At 43.1% G+C, this 21781-nt stretch overlaps 1 protein-coding gene across 1 annotated transcript in view; it reads right to left on the reverse strand.

Annotated features, from left to right (window-relative positions):
- Positions 1-20832, reverse strand: part of b4galt5 (UDP-Gal:betaGlcNAc beta 1,4- galactosyltransferase, polypeptide 5) — a 33841-nt gene extending 13009 nt beyond the window's left edge. The window contains exon 1 of the mRNA XM_076101112.1: positions 20216-20832. Within this exon, the coding sequence (XP_075957227.1) occupies positions 20216-20321 (106 nt within the window). The 5' untranslated portion in view covers positions 20322-20832. The remainder of the gene's footprint in view (positions 1-20215) is intronic.
- Between the last annotated feature and the right edge of the window lie 949 nt (positions 20833-21781).

The raw sequence follows: 21781 nt of genomic DNA on the forward strand, positions 1-21781 counted from the left end.
ATATTGTCTTTGGAAGCAGTTTTGATTCAGTTCCCTCACGGGCGAATTAGGACGGAGGACACTCGATCTACCGTACACACAATCCCTCCCTCATCAAACGTGCAGGCCACTCTAGAGACCGGACTGATGGTTGGTGCCAGCGTATTCAGGTCTGAAAGCTGTGACAAATGCAATTAGACACGAGAGACCAGGGGTTTAAGAGGAAGCTAACGTGATAGAGGCCATTAGAGCACTGCATTCCGATGTGTCTGCACATGCATGCATATGAAACACATGAAGGACCCACACAAACACCACCCCTCCCCCTCCTCCTCCCGTCAGAAACCCCCCACTGTAACCCATCAAGCATGACGTGGGGAGGCCTTGAACAACCTTGTGCTCTACTCAGAGAGCACGCTGTCTGCATGCCAAGCCCAGCCCACCTCTCCTCCCTCTCTCTCTCTCCACTTATCTGTTCCTCTCTCTATCTCTCCTCTTCATCTCTCTCTCTCTCTCTGTGTAATGTGATTTGTATCAGTTTCTGTCAAGTCCGTTTTTTGTTCCTGTCCTTTAAGTAAATAATCTGAATGACAGATTCCAGGCACATACCCTGCTCCACATTGTACTGTAATTTAGGGTTAATCAAAAAAAAAAGAAAAGAAAAAGCACAACAAACAAGGAGAGAAGGAAACACACGCCCACAAAGCCACTCTGCCTTTTTCCTCTGAAAGGCAATTAACTCCACATTGATAGCTCAGCAGTGGGAGGTGATCGGCCCCGTTCTGGTAGCTGATAACAGCTGAAAGGCTGTTTTTTTCCCCCCTCCTTCCCTCCTTCCTTCCTTCCTTCCCAGCAGAAACAGTGACATACACTCATAGCTTTCAGGGTTTTAAAGCTGTCACTCTCAGAAAAGGTTCTTCTTTTTTACTAACCCTGCCCTGCCCATGGGTGACGCCCACGGACCCGCACATGCAGGAAGTGAAGGCACTATGATGCTGAGCGTGCGTTACGTCAGTGTGAAAGCTGAATTAATGACACTATCAGTACTGTAAACACTCTAAATTGGCCTAAGCATGATTTACCAGCCCATTAAAGTAAACGGTTGATTACTCAAAGCATTAGCACTAAATCCCTCACAATTAACGGGAACAATCACAGTGATTTGAGTGCCGATTGATCTATCGAGGATGCTTAGGACCGGCATGATGCTAATTTAGACGATATATTTCTGACTGGAATTAAAAAAAACTATCGTCAGACATTTCAGTCTCATCTACGCAAACAGACAATTTGTTAATGGAGGCAAAACACAAATTAACTCGGAATAATGGGCTAAAGAAAACGTGATTCGATGGAGTGTTTCAGCGATGGAGAGAATTTTGTTAATAGTTTAGCTTCGCGTTCTGCTAACATCCTCAGCCGGCTAAATTATTAAAGAGATGGAGAGAAACGTGCATGGGGGAATTAGCAAGCTAACTAGCGGATGGCGGGCTACTTGGCTACCTTTGCTAATTCCATCACGCTACACAGGATACAGAAACATTTTTGCCTCACTCCTTGACGCTAGGAGACCAGCTAGCTAACTCGCCAGCTCCAGAAATGGACGAGCTAGTTTGCTAACTAGCCAGCCGTGCTCTCCGGTGCAACCATCTGCTCTCCTCCCGGCGAAGTACGTAGTCTGCCAACTTTCTCAAGTAACACTCGCGGCCCCGAAGAGTGAGTGACTTCACATATTGAGAGAAACTGTTATTTTGCTTCAGTCATTGTGAAAAAAGACAAGCTAACAAAACTTGATAGCCGGCGTTAGCTAACACAAATTATTATGCATTTATTCACGAACAAATAAACTGTACACACACTGCACCGCTACGATGTTACTGCTGACTTCACACTCATAACTCTCTCTTGACCGGACACTTGCTAACGTTACGCAGGGCTAACGTAACACACTGGTGGACAGTAAGCCGGACAGACACACAGCTGACAACCTCGCATTAAACGAGGAGATTTACTGGGGAAAGTGGCCGCATGCGGTTGTATCGTAGTAGTTGTACGAGCACATGAGCACTGGTATCGGTTTAGATGCATCCCTAAAATAAATGCAGTGTTTTATCGTGATTGTCTGCACAAACATGGAAACAATGTGTAAAAACTGCGTCCATTAGTTTGTCATTAGGACAGACACAGATGACTAAACTCACATCCTGGTTGTTCACACCATCAACAGGTCAAAACCACTTGTCCTCGCATGCCACGACACACACACACTTACACACTTACACACAGACACACCTTCAAAAACCACTTCTGCTTCCTCTTAACGTGCTAGTGTGACTCATTTCATTGAAATATAAAACTCTCAAAACATGGCGGTTCATCACAGAACATTTGAGAGGCAGACAATGATTCTCTTGAGCTCATTAGAGTATTTTGACAAAACTGCTCCCGAAGCCAAGTGAAGTTATTTCTTGTGGCTTCCTCTGAGCCAAAGCAAACACACGGTACGGTCTGTGCCACATCAGGAAGCCTGCACAGCTCTGGTATTTATAAATGTTGTAATTAGATTTGCCATTTCGATCACTTTATTTTGGCAAGTACATTCTCGTTACGTCGGCTATTTAAGGTTGACAGGAAGAGAAGGGAGTGCTTGAAACAAAGAACTTCATTAATCTTTGACTTTCCAACACAAAGCCTCATATGACCTCTAAAGTGGAATGTTTTTACTTCCCTCTGTGCTAAAGAGGCGGGCTCGTTCTGTAAACGCTAAAGTCCGACCCTGAGTGAAGAAATCACACCATTGGCCGCCGCTCTTTCAAAATGAATGGGTGCGGCAGTGTTTCGGCTGATAACGGTTTTCTTCCCTTAGCTGACACATTTAGGGGGAGCTCTAAAATATTGAAATTTTTGGTGCCAGTTATTTTATTTTTTTTCCTGTGTAAAATTTACATTTTCCCGCTTGTGTTTCCAGCGTGGTCATATCTTGCAATTGTAGGTTGACGACGCAGTGTGACGCGTTCAGAGCAGACGGGAGGTATTAGCAGTGAAGTTGTATGTTGGTAGTGTATGTACAGAGTAGGGTTGTCTCTGAATAAACACTGCATCATATTAATTACACAATAACACTTTAGATGAGTAATCCAGATCGACAAATTGTGGGGAAAAAAGCAGTCCTCCATTCATTGGCTCACATGTAGCTTCACCATGTCACAAGCTACTTCAGGACACTTTAAGAACAAATAAAACTGCAGATGAACAATTTACAATCCAGGAATTCACATTATAAAAGCTGACTATTCCTTTAACTATTCAGCACATAAACCCAACAAGGTTATCTTCGTTCTGTCTCTTGTCTTTATTTATCTTTTCCTCTTCCTCATATCTTTCTCTGTCCGCTTACATAACTTGAGGTTATGTAAGCGGCATGTATAATACTTTCCCGGGAGGCCATTCTGTCCACACCTTTGAGAGACACATCTATGTGAAGACATAAAGTTGCATCAAACCAAAAAGTACACATCAGCGCTGCCACTGTCCCGGAGGACAAGTGTCTGAAGAAGCCCTGATATCTACATATAAATTACACGCAGTCGTTGGTTCACCCGAACAGCCGTCCACCCGTTCCACACAGGTAGAGGACAAACCAAAGACATACTAGTGGTGACGCACTTGTGGCCACGAGGACCGTCTGAGCAAATCCAGATATATATAACATAGAACAATGTCTAATTATATTACCTTACAAAAGTATGAGCACATGCAGTTGCAGCAGATAATGACAATATTAGTTTAATGCTAGTTATGGTCACATGGCACTCAGTCATAAGTGGATCATGAGGTTTCCTCCACACACACACACACACATATATTTTTTTGGGGGCAATTTTTGCCCCCACTGACTGAAATCCAGGGGCATTTTCAAAAAATTGGGGGCATTTTTTGAAACTTGTGAAATAACATTTAACCTTTGTTCAAAATAATACATATACTTATTTAGGCTTACAATATATGAGCAATTGTCATCAAATGGCAATAATAAGACTATTAGGCAGTAGTCTACAGATTCAAAGTGTTTTCTTAGATTTTTTTTAACAAAAAACAAACATAAATCAGACAATCATATTCAATTTTATTCTTATTTCGTTGTGGTTATTTATTGTTATTATTAAATGTTTTAAACAACTATTAACAATTATTAAGTCAACGATGCGTTGATTACATATACATTAGTCATTGTATGGAATTATTGAGAAAAAATATTTTTGTAGCACCTCAAATATTGTGATATTACCCATTTTTGTCCTGAACTTATGCATTAGTCATTGTGTGGAATTTTTGAGAAAAACATTTTTATAGCACCTTAAAAATTTAAAAAATGTGCCATTTGAAGGTACAAATTCAGTTCAGAGTTTTTACTTATTAAAATATCTTAATTGACTGTCAGTCAGGTATTATTCATTTCCAGCAACCCTCAAATCAAAGAATAAAGACACTTTACGCACAATTTAGGTGTATTTTACCTTTAACTCACGAGATGCAGGTAGCATGTTTTATACTTAATGTGAATATAATTAATTTAATCTAATTACCATTATGCAATATGTATACTTTGTTGGCATCTTATTCTGAAAACCGGATGTTCGTCTGAAGAAACCGGATGTTGTCTCACGTTAATCTTTCCGTTAACTTTCAAAGTCCTTCGCTCGCTCCCGATCTGCGCCGTTTGAATGAGTTTACCGTGAATTTCAGCATATAGGTGCACTAGCATGTCAGTGTCTGCTGAGTTGACCGCAGTCTCGCAGTCACAGGTCTGATTAAGAAGCGCTCCATTTTTTTCGGGGGCATTTTTTGCCCCTCTCCTAGTGATATCAGGGGCAAAATGATGTTTCTTAGGGGCAGTTTTGCCCTTTGCCCTCGTGTATTTCCGATGCTGCTACTACTACTGTGTACAACTACAATAACAGCAGGAAAACCATCATCACTGCAGAGACCAGAGTACCAGGAAATAAAAAAATAAAAAAATAAATAAAAGCGTTCCAGAGATCTCCGTTTCGCCATCGGGGGGGCTGAGCAGACCGGCGATAGAGAAACCGAGAGTCCGTGACAGCGAATACAAGCACGGGAAGACGAGAGTCTCAGGGCAGATGTCTCTTTGACGGGATGAGTGCTCTTCATTTACTGCAACAGGAATGACGTCACCACTTCTCACAGTTCCTGGCCTCCTGAGAGCATGCTGCCCCCCCCCCCCCCCCGCACTTCCCACTTCCTCTTGGACGGTCAATTCCACTCATTCATTCATCATGTATCTCCTAAATCTTGCCGTGTCTTTGCCCTCTCCCTTCCCTCCCTGTACGGGGCTTAAACGCCTGTCGGATAACTGAGCAAAAGATGATTTATTTTTAAAAATCATGCTCAAGGAAAAACAAGAATCCGTTGCAGTGCTTATACTATAATCTTAGATTTGCTATGGTACTGAACAAATCATCGTCCAGGACATTTAGGTACTTCCTTAAAGTCTCTACGACTAAGAACTGAAACTGATTTAAACATACATGAACACCGTCATTCGCACACGTATGCCCACAAACATGACGCATGACTTATTTAGGTTTTTTCATGCTTTATCAACATGTAGAGGGGATATTTGCGATACTGGAGCGAGTACATGATCTAGGGTCACGTTTTCTCAACCTCTTACATTCAAAGGGTCAGCGTGAGCCCGGAGGAGTAGCAGTCATGGGGGGGTAGTTTGTACATGTGTGTCCTTAAAGAGCCCCGAGTTGAGTCTGGGTTCATTGTGTCACTACAAACTGCCAAACTGTTGTGTAAGTAAACATTTGAAATTTATATCTCTGTAAAAAAAACGTTTTTAAAAAATCCTGGAAATATTGAGACTGTCATCAAAAGCTTTAAGTTCTTTTAGTGAAATCTACAAGCCCTTAATTCACACTTTCTTTAATGAGTGAGAGACTCCTGCTGTTGGTTCTAAACCTGATGCAAGGTGTTGTGATACCAAAAGCACCGCTATGGCTGAATAGTTGAAACTGGCAATGTTGTAAGTTTCATGTGTAAAGAGCATGTTGACACACATTAACTTTAACCCTCTGCATTAAGTCTAAAGATGGAGGTAAACACAACTGGTGGCCACTTCTCAGCAGCATTATACTTAACACTACTTTACCTATTTATTCTCAGCTATGGCCACCAGCGCGCTGTTGGGCTCATTTTCTGTAACTAGCGTAGCATGAAAGCATGGTGGAATTAGCAAGCGAGCTAAGTAGCCAGCCATTTGCTAGTTAGCTTGGTAATTCCACCATGCTTTCATGCTACGCTAGTTACAGAAAATACTCTTCATCTCGAATAGTTGAGCTTGCAGCAGCCGTGACGGCTGAGGAGGTCAGCAGAAGGCTAAGCTAAACTATTAGCAACATTTTCTCTCCATCTCTGGAACAACTTTGCCGATATTGTAGCTCGCTCGAGCCTCGAATCACAGTTTATCATCTCAAATGTACGCAATATGGATTCTGGCACCCAACAGCACAGCCAGATGACATTTTGGTGTAACTCCAGCGCTCTACTCTGAGGTGATTCCTGTTTAGCCTGCAGCTAACACCAGGACTTAATCATGACGTTGGCTGTAAAGTAAACAGTATACTCTTTCCTTCTTTCCTAAGCTCTTAAGATCCAAGGCTGTTGCGAGCTGGCCCGGTTAATCAATGACACTAATCGATTCATTAACCTCAAGCCGGAGCGGAAAACAGCACCGCTGTCTCAGCTGATAAACGCAGCAGTGCACTTGTCACCGCAAGTGCACTGAGACTTAAATACCAAAGATAAGAAAAAGAAGGGGAGTGGAGCTGATAACATCCATTTAGAAGATATGTTGTAATCTTCATCTATGTGCACTGTGAGGAGGAAGTATGTGTCATGGAGCCTGCACTGTACGGTAATTGAGAACCTCTCCAAAATAACATATCGCACTCAGACACGGCAAAAAAAACTTGTGCCAGCAGGGACAGCATGGGGTCTAGTTGGAGTTCAGTTTCTAGTCTTGCACTAGTCACTCTGCCCCTCCATCTGCTGTGCATGTGCATGTGTGTGTGTGTGTGCCCCTCCCCTGAGTCACTGTGTCTGCCGTGCCACGACATGGCAGAATAAAACACAGGGACCAGACGCGGCGAGGAGAATTACATAAACCACCCAGTGGTGCCAGGACCCCTCGTCTTCTTCAGTCTGCTGCGAGCACAAAACAGATCCGAGTGAGGGGAAAGTGAGAGATGAAGAGCAGGAGACGGATATGTATGAGTGTGTTTCTTTTTAGGAGCGCGCACACACACACACACACACACACACACACACATGCACACACAATGCTATCTCATCTTTATTTCTCTGTTCTACTGCAGCCCGTGGGTGGATAAGAGAAAAGATATGCAAGTGGAAATCCAAGGGTTGTTTCTCTCGGTTTAAGTGTTGTAAGTGCTAAATTAAAATATAATTTTCAAGATTAAAGCAGCTATAATTCATGTTTTTTAGAATAGTGTATTAAATGCAGGCGGCAGCCTCAGTTTCTGCAAAGTGAAGCCAATGTAGAAGTGTCTTAAAGCTGCATTCTCTCTAGTGTCCACCAGGGGGCGACTCCTCTGGTTGTAAAGAAGTCTATGAGAAAGCGGCTCTTGGCTGCTGTAACAAGTGTGCCTCCAACCTTTCCCTCCCTCCACGCCCACTTGATTGCACTGACACTGCAGGTTTCATCACCCTTTTAAACTCGGCTCCTGCCAAACGCAACTACACTGCAGGTCACCAATTCAACTCAAGATTTACCGTCTCTTGCCAAAGAACTCGTACACTCATCCGGCTGCATTGCATCCTTTCATGATCTCTGATTAGTAATTAGTAATTAAATGCCCACTTGTGCGTGTACGATCGTGTTGGAACAGGTTTGAACAAGCAGAAGCTATTGCACACCGAGTCCTATCCCAGTATCGGTGATTTGCTGGTTGGAACCGGGCGGCCCGCTGTCGAGCTTGTTCTTTCCCTTCCGCCAGCCCATTTTCACCTGCGTTTACATTTGGCAGCTGCCCAGAACATTCTTGTGTTATTGCAGCGGCTCAGCGTACGAGGTCTAGAGAGAACAGACAGGTACACACATCCACACATGAGAACCCAAATGACACCCCCCACTCACACACACACACACCATATTGCCTCCGTCTATTTTAATCCTGCTCGCTCTATTTTTTCCTATTCCTCCCCCGAGCAGAAAGATGAGGTCTCCTCACAGCTGGAGGTCACTCCTGTTGACTGAACAAATGGGCCAGAGCAGGCAGCCAGTACACCACGCTGCCACGGCGGCTACACACAGTCGAGCGAGACGCAAGAAAATCCACGCGTGCCCTTCCCTTTGGATTTCCTCCTCTACTGTAATGTGGCTGCTTTAGCTTAACGCTCATGTTACTCCATTTAAAAAAAGGTGGTTTAAGGACTCGCCTAACATCACTGTGAGACACGAGGCAAACTGGCTAACTACACCCATGCTAAATTGAAATTACTTAAACATTTATAGGATGTCGGGTGACTTTCCTTGGGAAAAGACAGTAAATACTAAAGGCTAACGAGTATATGTCCCAGTACTGCATTTGCATGCACATATAAGTATTTGTCTACGTATTCCAGACTCGGTAGCTGCAGTTAATATTTCACGAGAGGCTGGATTTGTTTATTTTATGTGCTAAAGACTTACGTGGTAGTAAATTGATTAATGAAGTACAGATCAAAGCTACAAAAAACAATTTGTTCCAGCCGAGGTGAATCCAGGTCGTGACACAGACTCTGTTGACACTCTAGTTTTACGGGAGCGGCTGGTGTCTGTCGAGGTTAAATTCACAGTGTCTACAAGACGAGAAGGGAACACCGGGTCTCGCCGCACGGTGAAATGTAAATACGCACAAGCTGCTGGTATCTGGATGCATTGTTGGGAGTATAGTCTCAGGAGGGAGAAAGTCTGTCCCAGTGAGAAAAATAGTTTTAATCTAGTTAAACCAATCGCCACTACAGTCGGCTGAAAACTACATTTTTCTCCACCTGAAGGTCTAATAAATGGTGTCTCATCTGGCCACTTCAGCGCCCACACCAGAGTATCATATCAAAGCAGCTGGTAATTTGCACCATTATCATACAGTGGATGTGAAGCAGCTCGGGTCACAGCTATGCTTCGTTAACCCCCCCCCCCCCCGAGGTTCTATTAGAGGAGCCTTGTAATGAAGCGCCTACGTAGGTTCTGAGCTGATTGTTTGTTTGCGTTTGCTGCCACGGCCAACCCGAGGTGTTGATGTGGATACCTGAAAATAAGGCATTATGTCCACATTGTCAGTTACACTCCGACCGACAACAGCTGTGCATCAAATAGAGAGTAGTATACAAATAGTACTTTTGTAGGCCAACCAGGAAGTTAGCGTCCCTCAACACAAAGCCAACGGGATTTCTCTGTAGGATTTTGGATTATGGCGGAAAAATAATCTCTGTGGCAAGCAAACGTTTACGATACTTACATGTTTGAATGCAATCAGCAGAAGTAAAAAGTCAACGTTATCTTATAAAGGAACGCCACCACGGTCACATGAGTCTGAGTATGAACACAACGAGGCTGTGAAAGCGGACGAGTCGGCGTGATGACGTTTTGTAGTCTAATTTTAGCGTGGTTTACGCTTGACGCATCAGGTTTTCAGGGTGTCTGCACATTGGACATTTTCTAACTACACGGACGCGGATGGGCGGATATAATGGAGCAACTTCGTGGAGCTTTGAGAACGTTGGTTCGTCACGAGGGGAAACCCACACGGAGTAAAAAAGATCCGAACGTTTCCACGCCGGCTCACGTCCGTACCGCCGAGGCTTTAGTCGCTTACCAACCGCCTGTTCTCAGACGTGTAAAAGCTTCTTAATTCAGTTACTGATCTATTTTATATTGTAGAACAAAACAGAAGTGTCTCAAGCTTGTGTTAACCACAGACCTTATCTCATGCATCTAACCATAAACATATAAAGAAGAGGGAACCAGAAGTAGAGAATGCCGACTCATGTCAGGGTTTTAGGACTCTATGACGTAGCATCCTAGTCCCTTTAATGGGACCACTTTATTGGCGTAGTGGGGATGCTGACCCTCATGGCCTCAGCTTCCACTGAAATATGAATGTACAAATACAATTCTCCATGGAACGAGAACGACGGATTTTTAACCCCATTGCTTACAATAAAGTCGCACACTGAAGGGATCTCGTTTAGCATGGAAAGGGAGAGTCAAGTCTATTTTATATTTATATCCCAATATTAAAAATGTTCCCACCAACTGTCCCTTGACTCACGATTCTGATAAGGGAAAAAACTCCGCATGGAACAAACAGGATCGCTCTCCCACATGTCGTGTGCACAGAATGAACAACATAATACAATGACAGTGTCGACAATCATAGAATGTAAACGTATATAAATAAGATTACAGCTGAGTATTGTTTCACACATCGGTCTAATCTTTTCCAGCATCATTGAGTCTTTGGAAAACATTGACATTTAAGTCGCTGTTGGTAATTAATTTAGCAAGGATTAGCAGGATAATGTATTATGTTTGCCACCCCCAGTAAATACAATACCTTGCTGTCAGCATGAAGGTGACTCATTAATCACAACACCTTTTTAAGGATAGACGTGGGGGGGGGGGGGGGGGGGGTTTGCACACGGTGTCGTGCCTCTACTAAGACACATTTTTTAATTAAGTGAACATAAAACAGTGCGAGAAATTTAATATTTTTCAAATGATTACAGGCATTCAGAAGAGTACAGAAGTAAAGCATGCTTGATTCTCAAACACTTTTATGCAGGCAAACTTTAAAAACAGGTGCAGTCATCACAACCATTATTATCCTCCCGTCTAACACTGATCAACATTTTGTGTTTGGACTGAGCCTCGCTGGCTGCTGTACGCCGGCTCATCACCAAAACCTCATGACCAAAGGGAACCATGGTGACGGTCTCCATAACAAAGGGAGGCCCCAGACCAGGTCGACAAAAGGCTGGGCTTCTCCTCGGGATGATTAGGTTACATAACTGATGAGTGCCTCCACACGAGACCTTTAGTCTGCCTCTGAAATGACCCACAACTCTCTATCTAAACATTGGTGCACCTACACCCCCCACCCCCCTGCACTCAGCTCCACCATCTGTCGGTGGTCAAATATCCAGACTGAAGGGACAAAGTGTCATCTTACAGACGAGAGACAAAGGTTACGTCCTCAATTCTCAGTTTGTACATCCACGATTCCTTTCCTTGCCTCTTGTCCTCGTGTCTTAGATGAGCAGAGGAGGCGATGAAGGGGACACGAGAGGAGACGCATTTTAGGAATTGAGACGTACTTCGAGGTGGAGCACTGAGATCAATTTGTGGGGACGAGCAGGCACGAAATCGAGAAAATGATAAATGAGGCCCCCATGTGTGAGGTAGCGATTGCCCCGATGGATCACCGTGGTTTGCTCTGAGTCGGTGTCGTATCGTATCCAACAGGAACAGGAACTCGGGTTAGGGAAGATGGGTTAAAAAGTACAATATACAATCTGAAGAATGAGGAAACCGTTTGAAATCTGTGTGAAACTGCAGCTTCGTAGTGGCTGAAGATTAAACTTTATTACTTTTCACCAGTCTGTACGATAGCATGCATGAAGTTAGGTAAACGCAGAACAATCAGTGTTAGAATAAATACATAAAGTGATGATGTAATTCTCAGGTTTCCTTGAAAGGAAAACATATTTCTGCAGATGCAGTTTATTATCATTTTGCGTTGTTCATTATAAGCCTATAATAACAGATTAAACTGAGAAGGGGAGGTGGATCGACTGCTCTCAACGCCTGGATTGTAACCATGCAGAAAGAACAGGAGTAGCACGGACACCGAGCTGTTTTCCATGGTCGTTTGACCGGTACAAAAGAAAATGGCGATTGTTGTCAGTGTAAAGTGTAGTCGCACTGTTTGGTTTAGATGAAAGTTAGCGCGCTACAACGGTCACAGTGGCAACTGTACACATAATAATGGCCGCCATTCTGACCGTCCTGCTACATTGATTTGAATGGGAAAGTCCATTCTCCTGATATTAATATTATGATTGTAACATTTTGAAATATATTACAACATGTATTAAATATAAACGGAATTTCTGTGATTGACAGTCAGAACACTAACTTATGGAAACATTAGGAACACCTTAATCAAACACAGTGACGTGGAGTCCTTACAAACAGATCCCTGTGTACACAATACACAGCGTTATAGAGTTTGTCTTTGATTTATGTAGTTCAATAACTATTTGTGAAGGTGATTAAATGCAAATCCATTCACTTTGAACTCCTATAATTTGCTCGTTTATTCCCAAATAAATATTACAAAGCATCAGCAGCAACAGGTTCCAACCATCTGTTCAAAATAGATCCCCAATAGATCCATGCATGGCATGTTCTCACATTTTAGGTCGGACTAATCTCTTGTTTCTTGCTATTGGCCATGGAAGAATTATGAAAATCCACGGACTGAATCGTGTTGAAAACAATGGACGGAGTGATTGTCCTCCTGTAAGCGAGGCGATCAGACAAAAGCAAGGGCTACGTGTATCTTGTCCTCAATCATGGGGAAAAGAATGTTCTAGGTTTTTACAGTGTCACAGTCAGAGCGGCTTTGTAATCTGTGTCCTTTTTTTCGCGGTGACGCCCAGCGTTCCTGCACATTCTCGTAAACCATGTTTGGAGAGTGCAGTACGTGTAACTGGGTATAGCGGGGTAGGGTATCACACGGTCAATTGAAAAGGCCTTAAGAGGATTGCTCATGCCTCTGACTGACTCACAAGGTGCAATGAACTCCCACTCTATTGATGTTTAACTAAATTCCTTTGTTAATAGAGTATTTAGAGTCACATGTCCTTGGACTGAGCACACACATTTACAACACAGGAATGTAGCAGACTACCACGGCGGGCAGAGTTAGAAGTGTAAAAGCTCTGGTATGAAGCACAAAATAACACATTACTTTTGACGTGGTTATTTAAATAATGGGGCTCGTGTTGTTTTGACCTGTCGGTGGTAAAGAGCCACAAACAGTCTTCCATTAAGTTAAGTTATTTACACTCGTTGTGGGGACTTTTACAGACGGGTCTCCTGTACGGTGTACAGATGTCCCAGACAAAGAGACGGCCCACGGCTCCGTCCGACTGTATCCGTGGGGATTTGTTGTCATCATGGGAACAAGGATGTCATGTTTTCTGTGGTTGCTGTGACGATAAAAAGGAGTTGGTCCTGGATGGGAACGAGCCCTCGGGGAACCATGGCAACTGCAGTGAAAATGTCAAACGGCAGAACCTTAAGTGCTCCAACCGGAGGAATTCCAGTGATTGAGCTGCTGTTTAACTATCCAGCTTCCTTTGATCTCCTGCTACGTTCAGTTTTATATTCATTGTTACTAGAGACGTTCAACTTTAACTTAAATACTGTAGAGAAGCTGCATAATTTATCACCGCGTGCCTTGCTTGTTTATTCACAATGGAATCTCTGTGAGGCAGCTTGGCACCAAGTTAATATTTCACCCCGGCTATCCCTAGCCTCTGGAAATGAGCCGTAAGAGGCCGGCTGGATGGAGCTAAATGGATGGATCAATTAGGCAGCAGAAGGTGGGTGGGAGGTGGGTGTAGCATTACAGCGGGGACAAGAGATGGATGGCTTTAAGAGTGCCAGAGAAGCTCGACTGCGAGGCATCAGCACATATGCTGTATGAGTACTAAGCATGCACAGGCCACAGACTGTATAGTGGACGTAGTCACCGTGACTTCATCCATTGGTTTATAGACTGCCGTTTCGAAGCCTCAAATTCAGCATTTTGGCCGGCGCCATCTTGGTTTTATTTGCAACCAGAAGTGACATGAGAGAGTGGAGCTAAGTACCACCGAACACTGAATAGGACATTTTTAGGCGACCTAAACCGCAACAATTTTCATGAGGTGAAAACACTGTGAAAGAGTTAAAGTTGTAAGAAGAAACACAGACAATCACTGTGTAGCCCCGCCCTAAAGCATCCCCTGCTTTATGGTCTGTTTGACTCTAAATGGACCATGATGTACTAAATGAACATCATGCTGTATTGAAGAAGACTTGAAACTAGAGATTGAGACCATAAACTCATGTTTACAATGTTTACTGAGGTAATAAATCAAGAGAGAAGTAGAGTCATTTTCTCATAGACTTCTATACAACCAGAGGAGTCGCCCCCTGATGGCCGCATTGCTTCACTCTTCAGACCCAGAGGTTGCCGCCTGGCATGGGCACAACTTTAGCCATAGATACCAACTTGTGCTTTCCTACACCTGTAAATGCAAAACACACTCAGTCGCCTCTGCATGGCACGAACATAGACGCCACTATTACCACACAAAGTGGATTTGTGTCAGAGAGTCTGGCCAATTCTGAGCATTATAACCACCAGGAATGCCATAAATGCTGATGTCGAAACACTTGTAAGGCTTACGCTATGTTCACACTTTGAGCAAAAGCAACAAAAACCAGTTTGTAGCTTCATGTCGTGACTTTGGAAATGACTTGAAGCACGTCGCTCGTAGTGTGAACGCTGCATTGGGAGAGGCAGTTAAACCACGACTAGTGCCGAGTTGTTTTTGTCTCACCAGTGGCGCAAAGAAATGAAGATACAATGTTATTTATTTATCTTTCTAGCATGCTGCACAAAGGTTTTATGTGCGGCAAGTTCACCGCCATGTCTTCCTCCCCCTCAACAAAAGGTCATGATCTACCCATTAGGCAGCCAGGGTAACAGTTTAACATCCAAACAACGCTGTCACAAGGCTAAAGCTAGCCACATGTGGACTTTTTTCATTTCCTTCTAATGTAAAGCACCAAACTGCATGCCGCCGAACGTAATCGGTCTGATCTTTACACGCTCCTTCCTTATTCAATACCTCTCCACCTCAATCTTTTACCCAAATTAGGATTCAAATGTTCCTGTGGCAAGGCAGCCACTCGTTACATTGGAAAGCCGGCTTTGCAGGAGGTGGCTGCACAAATGAATAGACATACAAGTGGCCGGACAATCACATATGTGCAAACAAACGCACAGCTCGGAGGGTGTGACCAGAGGAAATGTAAAAAACAAAGTGCCCTGTGAAAACTCTGTTGATGCACCAGCATGCCCAGCAGCAGTGAGGGTAGAAAAAACAAAAAGCACAGTGCTGGTCTGTGATATATCTGCCATGACAGTGATAACAGGGCACAAGGCAAGCTGTTGGTCTCCACCAGTGGATCCCTTACAGCAGGGTAGGAAGAGTGAGACAGCATTCAACATTCAAGTGACCCTTTGCTAAGCCCCGCCCCTTCAAACACACTGTCACTAACTGCACTCTCTGAATAAATATCATATAATCTTTGGGAAAAGCAAATTCAGACAGAAGGGTCTACAATATGTGTTTGAACGATACATCCAGGATGTCAAACTGAATAGAAGTCTATGGAGGTGTTTTTGGACCCTGGTCAGATCTGGTTGATGCTACGCTATGATTGGCCGGTCTGTGTTCAAGGGGCGGGATTTAGCGGAGGGTCAATTATAAAACCAGTAAATTTGAATGGACCAGGCTTTACGGGGTAACTCATGATCGTATTTTGACATTTTGCGTCACTGTACGTCTGATTCTGCAAGAAAAGAAAGTCAACTACAATACATCAAAATATCTGTCACTGAACAAGAACACTCACGTGCCTTTAGTGTCACAGAGTTTTATAGACCGCCGCAATAAAGGTGTGAAAACACATAAAACATGGACATCCATGTGACGAGTCATAAGCTGTCAAAAGGCCGAACAGCCAGAAAGCAGAACTGGTTCAAAGCTTCACGTCTTCAGTAAATGAAGGAGACACATCTGCCTCATTATTCCAAGACAATATGTTGCTATCTCAGTGTTGTTAATGAAGTCTCTGTGTAATACCTGCTGATTAAAGCAGATCAACTTGAAGACGTGACACCTGCCGGTATGCAAATTAATTTTTCGGACCTGTAAGAGCAGGAAGTGTGTTTACTTCCAAACGCTTTGGCTATCATTTGTATCTGAGACGTGCACTTACTCGCAGCCTGCCCCCTCGAGTCACTGGGAGGATGACAGGTGTGTGTAGGTGTCTACCTGGAGAGGAGCTACAAAGGTAACGTGAGGTTGCCTCACAGCCTGAACAGCACATAGAAAACGTCTATGTCGCTGTTAGCTAAATAGGTGTATCCTCACCTCACCACTGTGTTACATAAATGCGTGGTGATGCTTTACAACCTGGGTGGGTCTCCTTGCTAACTTGTGTGTCAGTATTGCTTCACACTGTGAGGCAACCTGACGGCCACTGTCAACACTAACCAGCAGGCTGCACCTAGAAATGAAGCTAGACGTATTACACATAGACGTACGCAAGGCATCCATCTCACACACACAGTCAGATGTGAGGATGAGTCTGGGGAAGCACCTGGCTTCTTGTCTTCCTCGCTCCCACCGGATGTGGAGGTGTGTGTGTGTGTGTGCATCTGTGTTCAAACCTATAAATAGAACCTGTGTCTTCCCCCTTAGCTCTCGCTCCGGTGGGATTCTCTCATGTTTTAATTAAATAAACTGCTGCAATCGGGCCCAGCTGTGCCCTGCATCCCCAGCCTGCATCAGTCAGCATCCACGCTCGGGGGCAACATATATATGTATATATATATAGATGTATATATGTATAGATATATATATATATATATATAGATATATCTATATATATATCTATATATATATATATATATAGATATATATATATATCTATATATATATAGATATATAGGCTGGGGTGTCAGTGCATACGAGTAGATGATGACAGAGAAACCAAGAGAGAGAGAGAGAAATTGTCTAAGCCATGAAATTGGGGCATCCTGCACTGAAGCCACCTAGGAAGCCCTGCTCAGGTGTTCTGGATGGGTTCCCCGATGTCCAGACCAGCAGAAGGAAAGCAGCTCTCTTTCATCCCCCCCTCCCTCCCTCCGTCCTCCTCCTCTTGCCCTTTTCCATTGGTCCATCAATAAAGTTGTATTTGTACAGCACCTTTACAAACAAATCGAATGCAGTTCAAAGTGCTGTCGAAATTATTGACGAGACGAAAATAAAGAGACGAAGAGACTAATGGACCCCAAATTAAGTTAAGAAGGAAAATAAATATATAAAATGCAACTCTGAATAAATTGAGAGTTGCATTTTTTGTTTGATGTTCTTGTTCTGCTTTGTGGAACAGCTGAGAGGAACCAGATGATCTTACTGGTGCATATGAAACGTTTCTGGGAGGTAATATATCGGAGGCAGCGCCTTCCTTTAAAATCGTGCTATGTAGCAAATAAAGAGTTCAAAGTTTTACGAACTTCTAGAAAATGACTCTACTTCTCTCTTGATTTATTACCTCAGTAAACATTGTAAACATGAGTTTATGGTCTCAATCTCTAGTTTTAAGTCTTCTTCAATACAGCATGATGTTCATTTAGTACATTATGGTCCATTTAGAGTCAAACAGACCATAAAGCAGGGGATGCTTTAGGGCGGGGCTACTGTGATTGACCAGAGACATATACGGCGTCTACATCACTCCTCTGCAGTCCAAATATGGTCACTTCCTGTTCACCAGTTGCAAAAAGACAACCAATGGCCGTAATCCCAGATGGACAACGTCCAAAACGCCAAACATCTGAGTTAAATAATCTACGGGATCCTGTCTCAATATTTCATACACAGTTTGGTGGTTAAAGTCACTTTCCGGAAGTAATATCGCTGCAGTTTTTCTGATAATAATTAAAAAGTATAGCTGATAAATTGATCCTGTGCGTCTGATTAATCTCTTCTCTGCATCGTGGAACTATTTTCTTCGGTGCATTCGGTCCACGCCGCTGAGAGGAGACTCTTAAAGATGATGCATCCTGTCGTTAAACCGAATGCTAATGCTGCGCTGTGGTTTTAAAAACGTCTTTGTTAACCGGCCGCATTCGCTGCAGTTTGTCTCCCGTCTCAAAAAAGCCACGGCACACTTTGGTGCATCTCTTGACCACAAGGATGTGAAACCTCAGCTAATGCCCCGTGCATCAATATCACTACCAGTGAGTAAATCACACCACCTTCATGCCAAAAACAACAATAAAATTGGCGCTATTCCTTTTTGAGCACCATCTTCCACAACGCACGTCTGAGTTTCCTGCTGCTCGAGCTGTGGCGGGACGCCCCATGTGTAAAAGACTAAACTATAGCTTTTAGTAGCGGCAGCAGAAGCTACTGGTTACCATCTATTATTAATGGACTGGTGCTGCTGGTCCAGCTGGTGCAGCTAACCCCCCACCTTTCCCGGTAAAACCACTTGACCATTTCCAGCCCTACGACAGTCAACGCCCACGAGGACGGACACAGGTCACCCGACGCCATCGATACCTAAAATATTGAACAAGTGAATGATAGTTTACTCAACGATTTATGCAGTTTATTTGTTTCACGTTTAGAGGGAATCGTTGCTCGCCGTTATTGGAACTATTCCTGCCGGTAACGTGTCCTCCACATGAGAATTGATTCAATTATTGATCAAGTTGTCCACAGCGGGTAAAAAGCGTGAATGGATCAATACCCATTTTGATGAGTAAGAGGGACCGGCTCTCTCTTTGATGGTTTAGAAAAAAAGCTGCACTTGTATGACATGAGCATTATTCCACTCGTACAGTCGGTGATGATGCCGTGGCTCTTACCGGCTGACTGTTAATGTTGTTCTTCCTTGTATTGACTTCCTTGTGTAAACTACAACCCTGGCCTCGCCTTGAAGTAGGGCTCAGATAGATGACTCGCGTCAGTTCTCAAACTGCGAAAACTGCATTCTGAATTAGGTTTAGAGGCTTTAAATGTTTTACAAATCAATTGTAAATACAAAAAAACAGAACAAAAAGGGCTGTTACCATTTTACAAAGTTTTTGTAATTACGTATTTTTGTTTCCTAAAACATAACCAAAGCACTTTTTTACTAAGCCTAACCAAGTAGTTTTGTTCCCTAAACAGAAATAGTTGTTTGTGTTTTTATGTTTCAATTTAAGTTATCCACGTGTTTTTAAACTGCTTAAAGCTCTCGACCTGTAATCTGTGAGAAACTACATTTCCCTCAGAACGTTGTAGTTCAGTTGAGTGGGAGCGTTATTTAGTGGTGGACAGGTTCGAGATACATCTGAGATAATAAAGGAAGCCCAACCTCGCCAAACCACGCCTGTTGAGCAAGCACAACAGAATATGTGGTGGCTCGATCAGCGAGTATATAAAAAATAAAAAAGGTTTCAGTGGAATAACAGATCTGGTTGGCACAGAGTCGAGGCCAGAGTCAGGGTGAAAGTCCTGACTTTTACAATAAATGCAACGAGATAAGCCGAAATAAAGCCACTGATATTTGGGCATCACATGGGGCGATAATGAACCAAAATAGCCCCTATATACACATAGATATGTACGTATCTGGGCTGATAGTGGATCTGATAGTGGACCTGAATGGACCTCAGCTTCCGAGAAAAGACGGGTGAAACCGCAGATGCACAAGAAAGACTGAGGTGGTGACACAGGTGTTCAACGTAAAAAGACAAAGGCAGGAGACATTAATTAATTAATTAAACAAACACGCCATATTACACACCTGCATGTGACCTAATGATGTCACAAATGGATTGTTTTGTCATCTCAAAGCTCAGGTTGACTTGTAAAATAAATGTAATTCAGGCCCTATGAATCCACGAGTAATAACGTGACCTTTGCCCCCAAACAAACAACAAAAAACAAAAACAGGCAGTGGTGAAACACACATTGATGCTAACAGTGAACCCCCCAAAAGCCAAATGACTATATTTTGCCATAAACGCTTTATAATCATAGCTGCTGGGCCTGCTATAACCCCAGCATGATTATAGCAGCTCATCAGTAGCACTGTCATTACCACGGTCAGGTACATGGATATTATGGGATGGAGCTCCAAGCATCCAGCAGGAGTCTCATCACCATCGATTGGGAGAGAGATCAAGGCTCCTCAGCAAGAGGCGCATGAACACCACCACCCTCCTTCACTGTCACACATGACCTCACAAACCCGTATAAACAACATGTTATTTTACCGTAATATCACTTGGTTCTCACTTACCGATTCCTGGGGCGGAGTAGATGAAATACAACGCGGAGGTGGACAGCGAAAAAAGGAATAAAAGCCCAAGGAATGACCTTCTCCGGAACCGCAAATGTGTCGGCATTATTATACAGGCAGCAAGAAAAAACACACACACCGAAACCAAACACACGCAGGCACGTTTCCGTGTGATCTTTAACACAAACGACGTTTTTTTGGGGCAGTTCAAACGTGTCCAAGATGCGCCAAAAGAGAGCCTCAAGCCGGGTCCGCGGACTGCCCTGCGTTTAATGAGCCGAGTGGAGGTAGCCGGTCTGCGGTAAAAAAAAAAAAAAAAAAGCGATGATGATGATGATGAGGAGGAGCGAAAAAGGCGACTAGTAGGAAGTCGGCGTATTTCCGCGGAGCGCAAGTCAAATTACAGGCATTTAAAAATCCATTCCCGAGAGGATGGGTTTCGGGGTTTTTTGCGTTGCGGTTTGTTTTTTGGTCCCGTGTCGAAAAAAAACGGTTGACAATAACAGTTCAACCCGGTGGTTTTTCAGTGAGAGACCATCATATATACGTCGGTGGTGTTTTGGTCACTCCTGCGCCTTTTCCCCCCCGCCTGCCTACCAACGTCAGCCCTATGAATGGAGCTGCCTTTCCGCAAAATGAGCAAATACCACCGAAAAGTGGGCGTTAACGTACCGTCAACGAGCACGCGCCCCACGACCGTTAAGAACGTATGTTCCGGGGGATTCGAAGGAAAAACGTCACACTGGACAACCGTTGTTGCTACGTAACAACGTTGTGGCAGAGAGCATTAGTTTTAAGCTAGCTAATTAGCTCAATGTGATTTACATTACATATCTGGTTTATGGCTAATTAAAGCGGCTAATTAACTATTGTCAGCTCATGTATCTGCAGTTTTACTCTCAAACATGATGTTAAGTTCTATGGAACATATTTTTTGTTAAATATATAAACTGAAATATGTCATAAGTGTCCTCATCATGAAGCTTATGGAGAGTTTTATAGTGTTAACTCTTTGATTTGTATGTGTGTGTGTGTGTTTGTGTTACGGAAGGGCGTTTCTAATATTTAACTAGTTTTCCCCAATTACATAAATTAACTACATTATCCTCTAAAATAAAAGATAAAGCTGAATCAACAACTCTAAAACTGTTAAAGAAACAACCCTGCACCCAAACAACAACGTAACAACGTTATTACAGAGAGTAATAATATTAAGACAGCTATTTATCCTAATATGATTTACATTACATATCTGGTTTATGGCTAATTAAAGTGGCTAATTAACTATTTTCAGCTCATCTATCTGTAGTTTTACTTTGAAACATGATGTTAGGTTCTATGGAACATATTCTTTGTTGTTTGTTTAATATATAAACAGAGTTGTCATAAGGGTGCTATAAAACCTGTCATCATCAAGGTCATGGCCATTTATTTATTGTAACTTTTATTCTTATGTGTGTGTGTAAACTCTATTATTCCCTAATGACATAAATGAACTACACTACAGCCTCCAAAATAACCATAAAGCTGAATCAACAACTCTAAAACTGTTACAAAAACAAACCT

The sequence above is a fragment of the Anarhichas minor genome, unplaced genomic scaffold (genome assembly GCF_050575085.1).
Source record: "Anarhichas minor isolate MPS153535 unplaced genomic scaffold, ASM5057508v1 ptg000003l, whole genome shotgun sequence".
Classification (NCBI taxonomy): domain Eukaryota; kingdom Metazoa; phylum Chordata; class Actinopteri; order Perciformes; family Anarhichadidae; genus Anarhichas; species Anarhichas minor.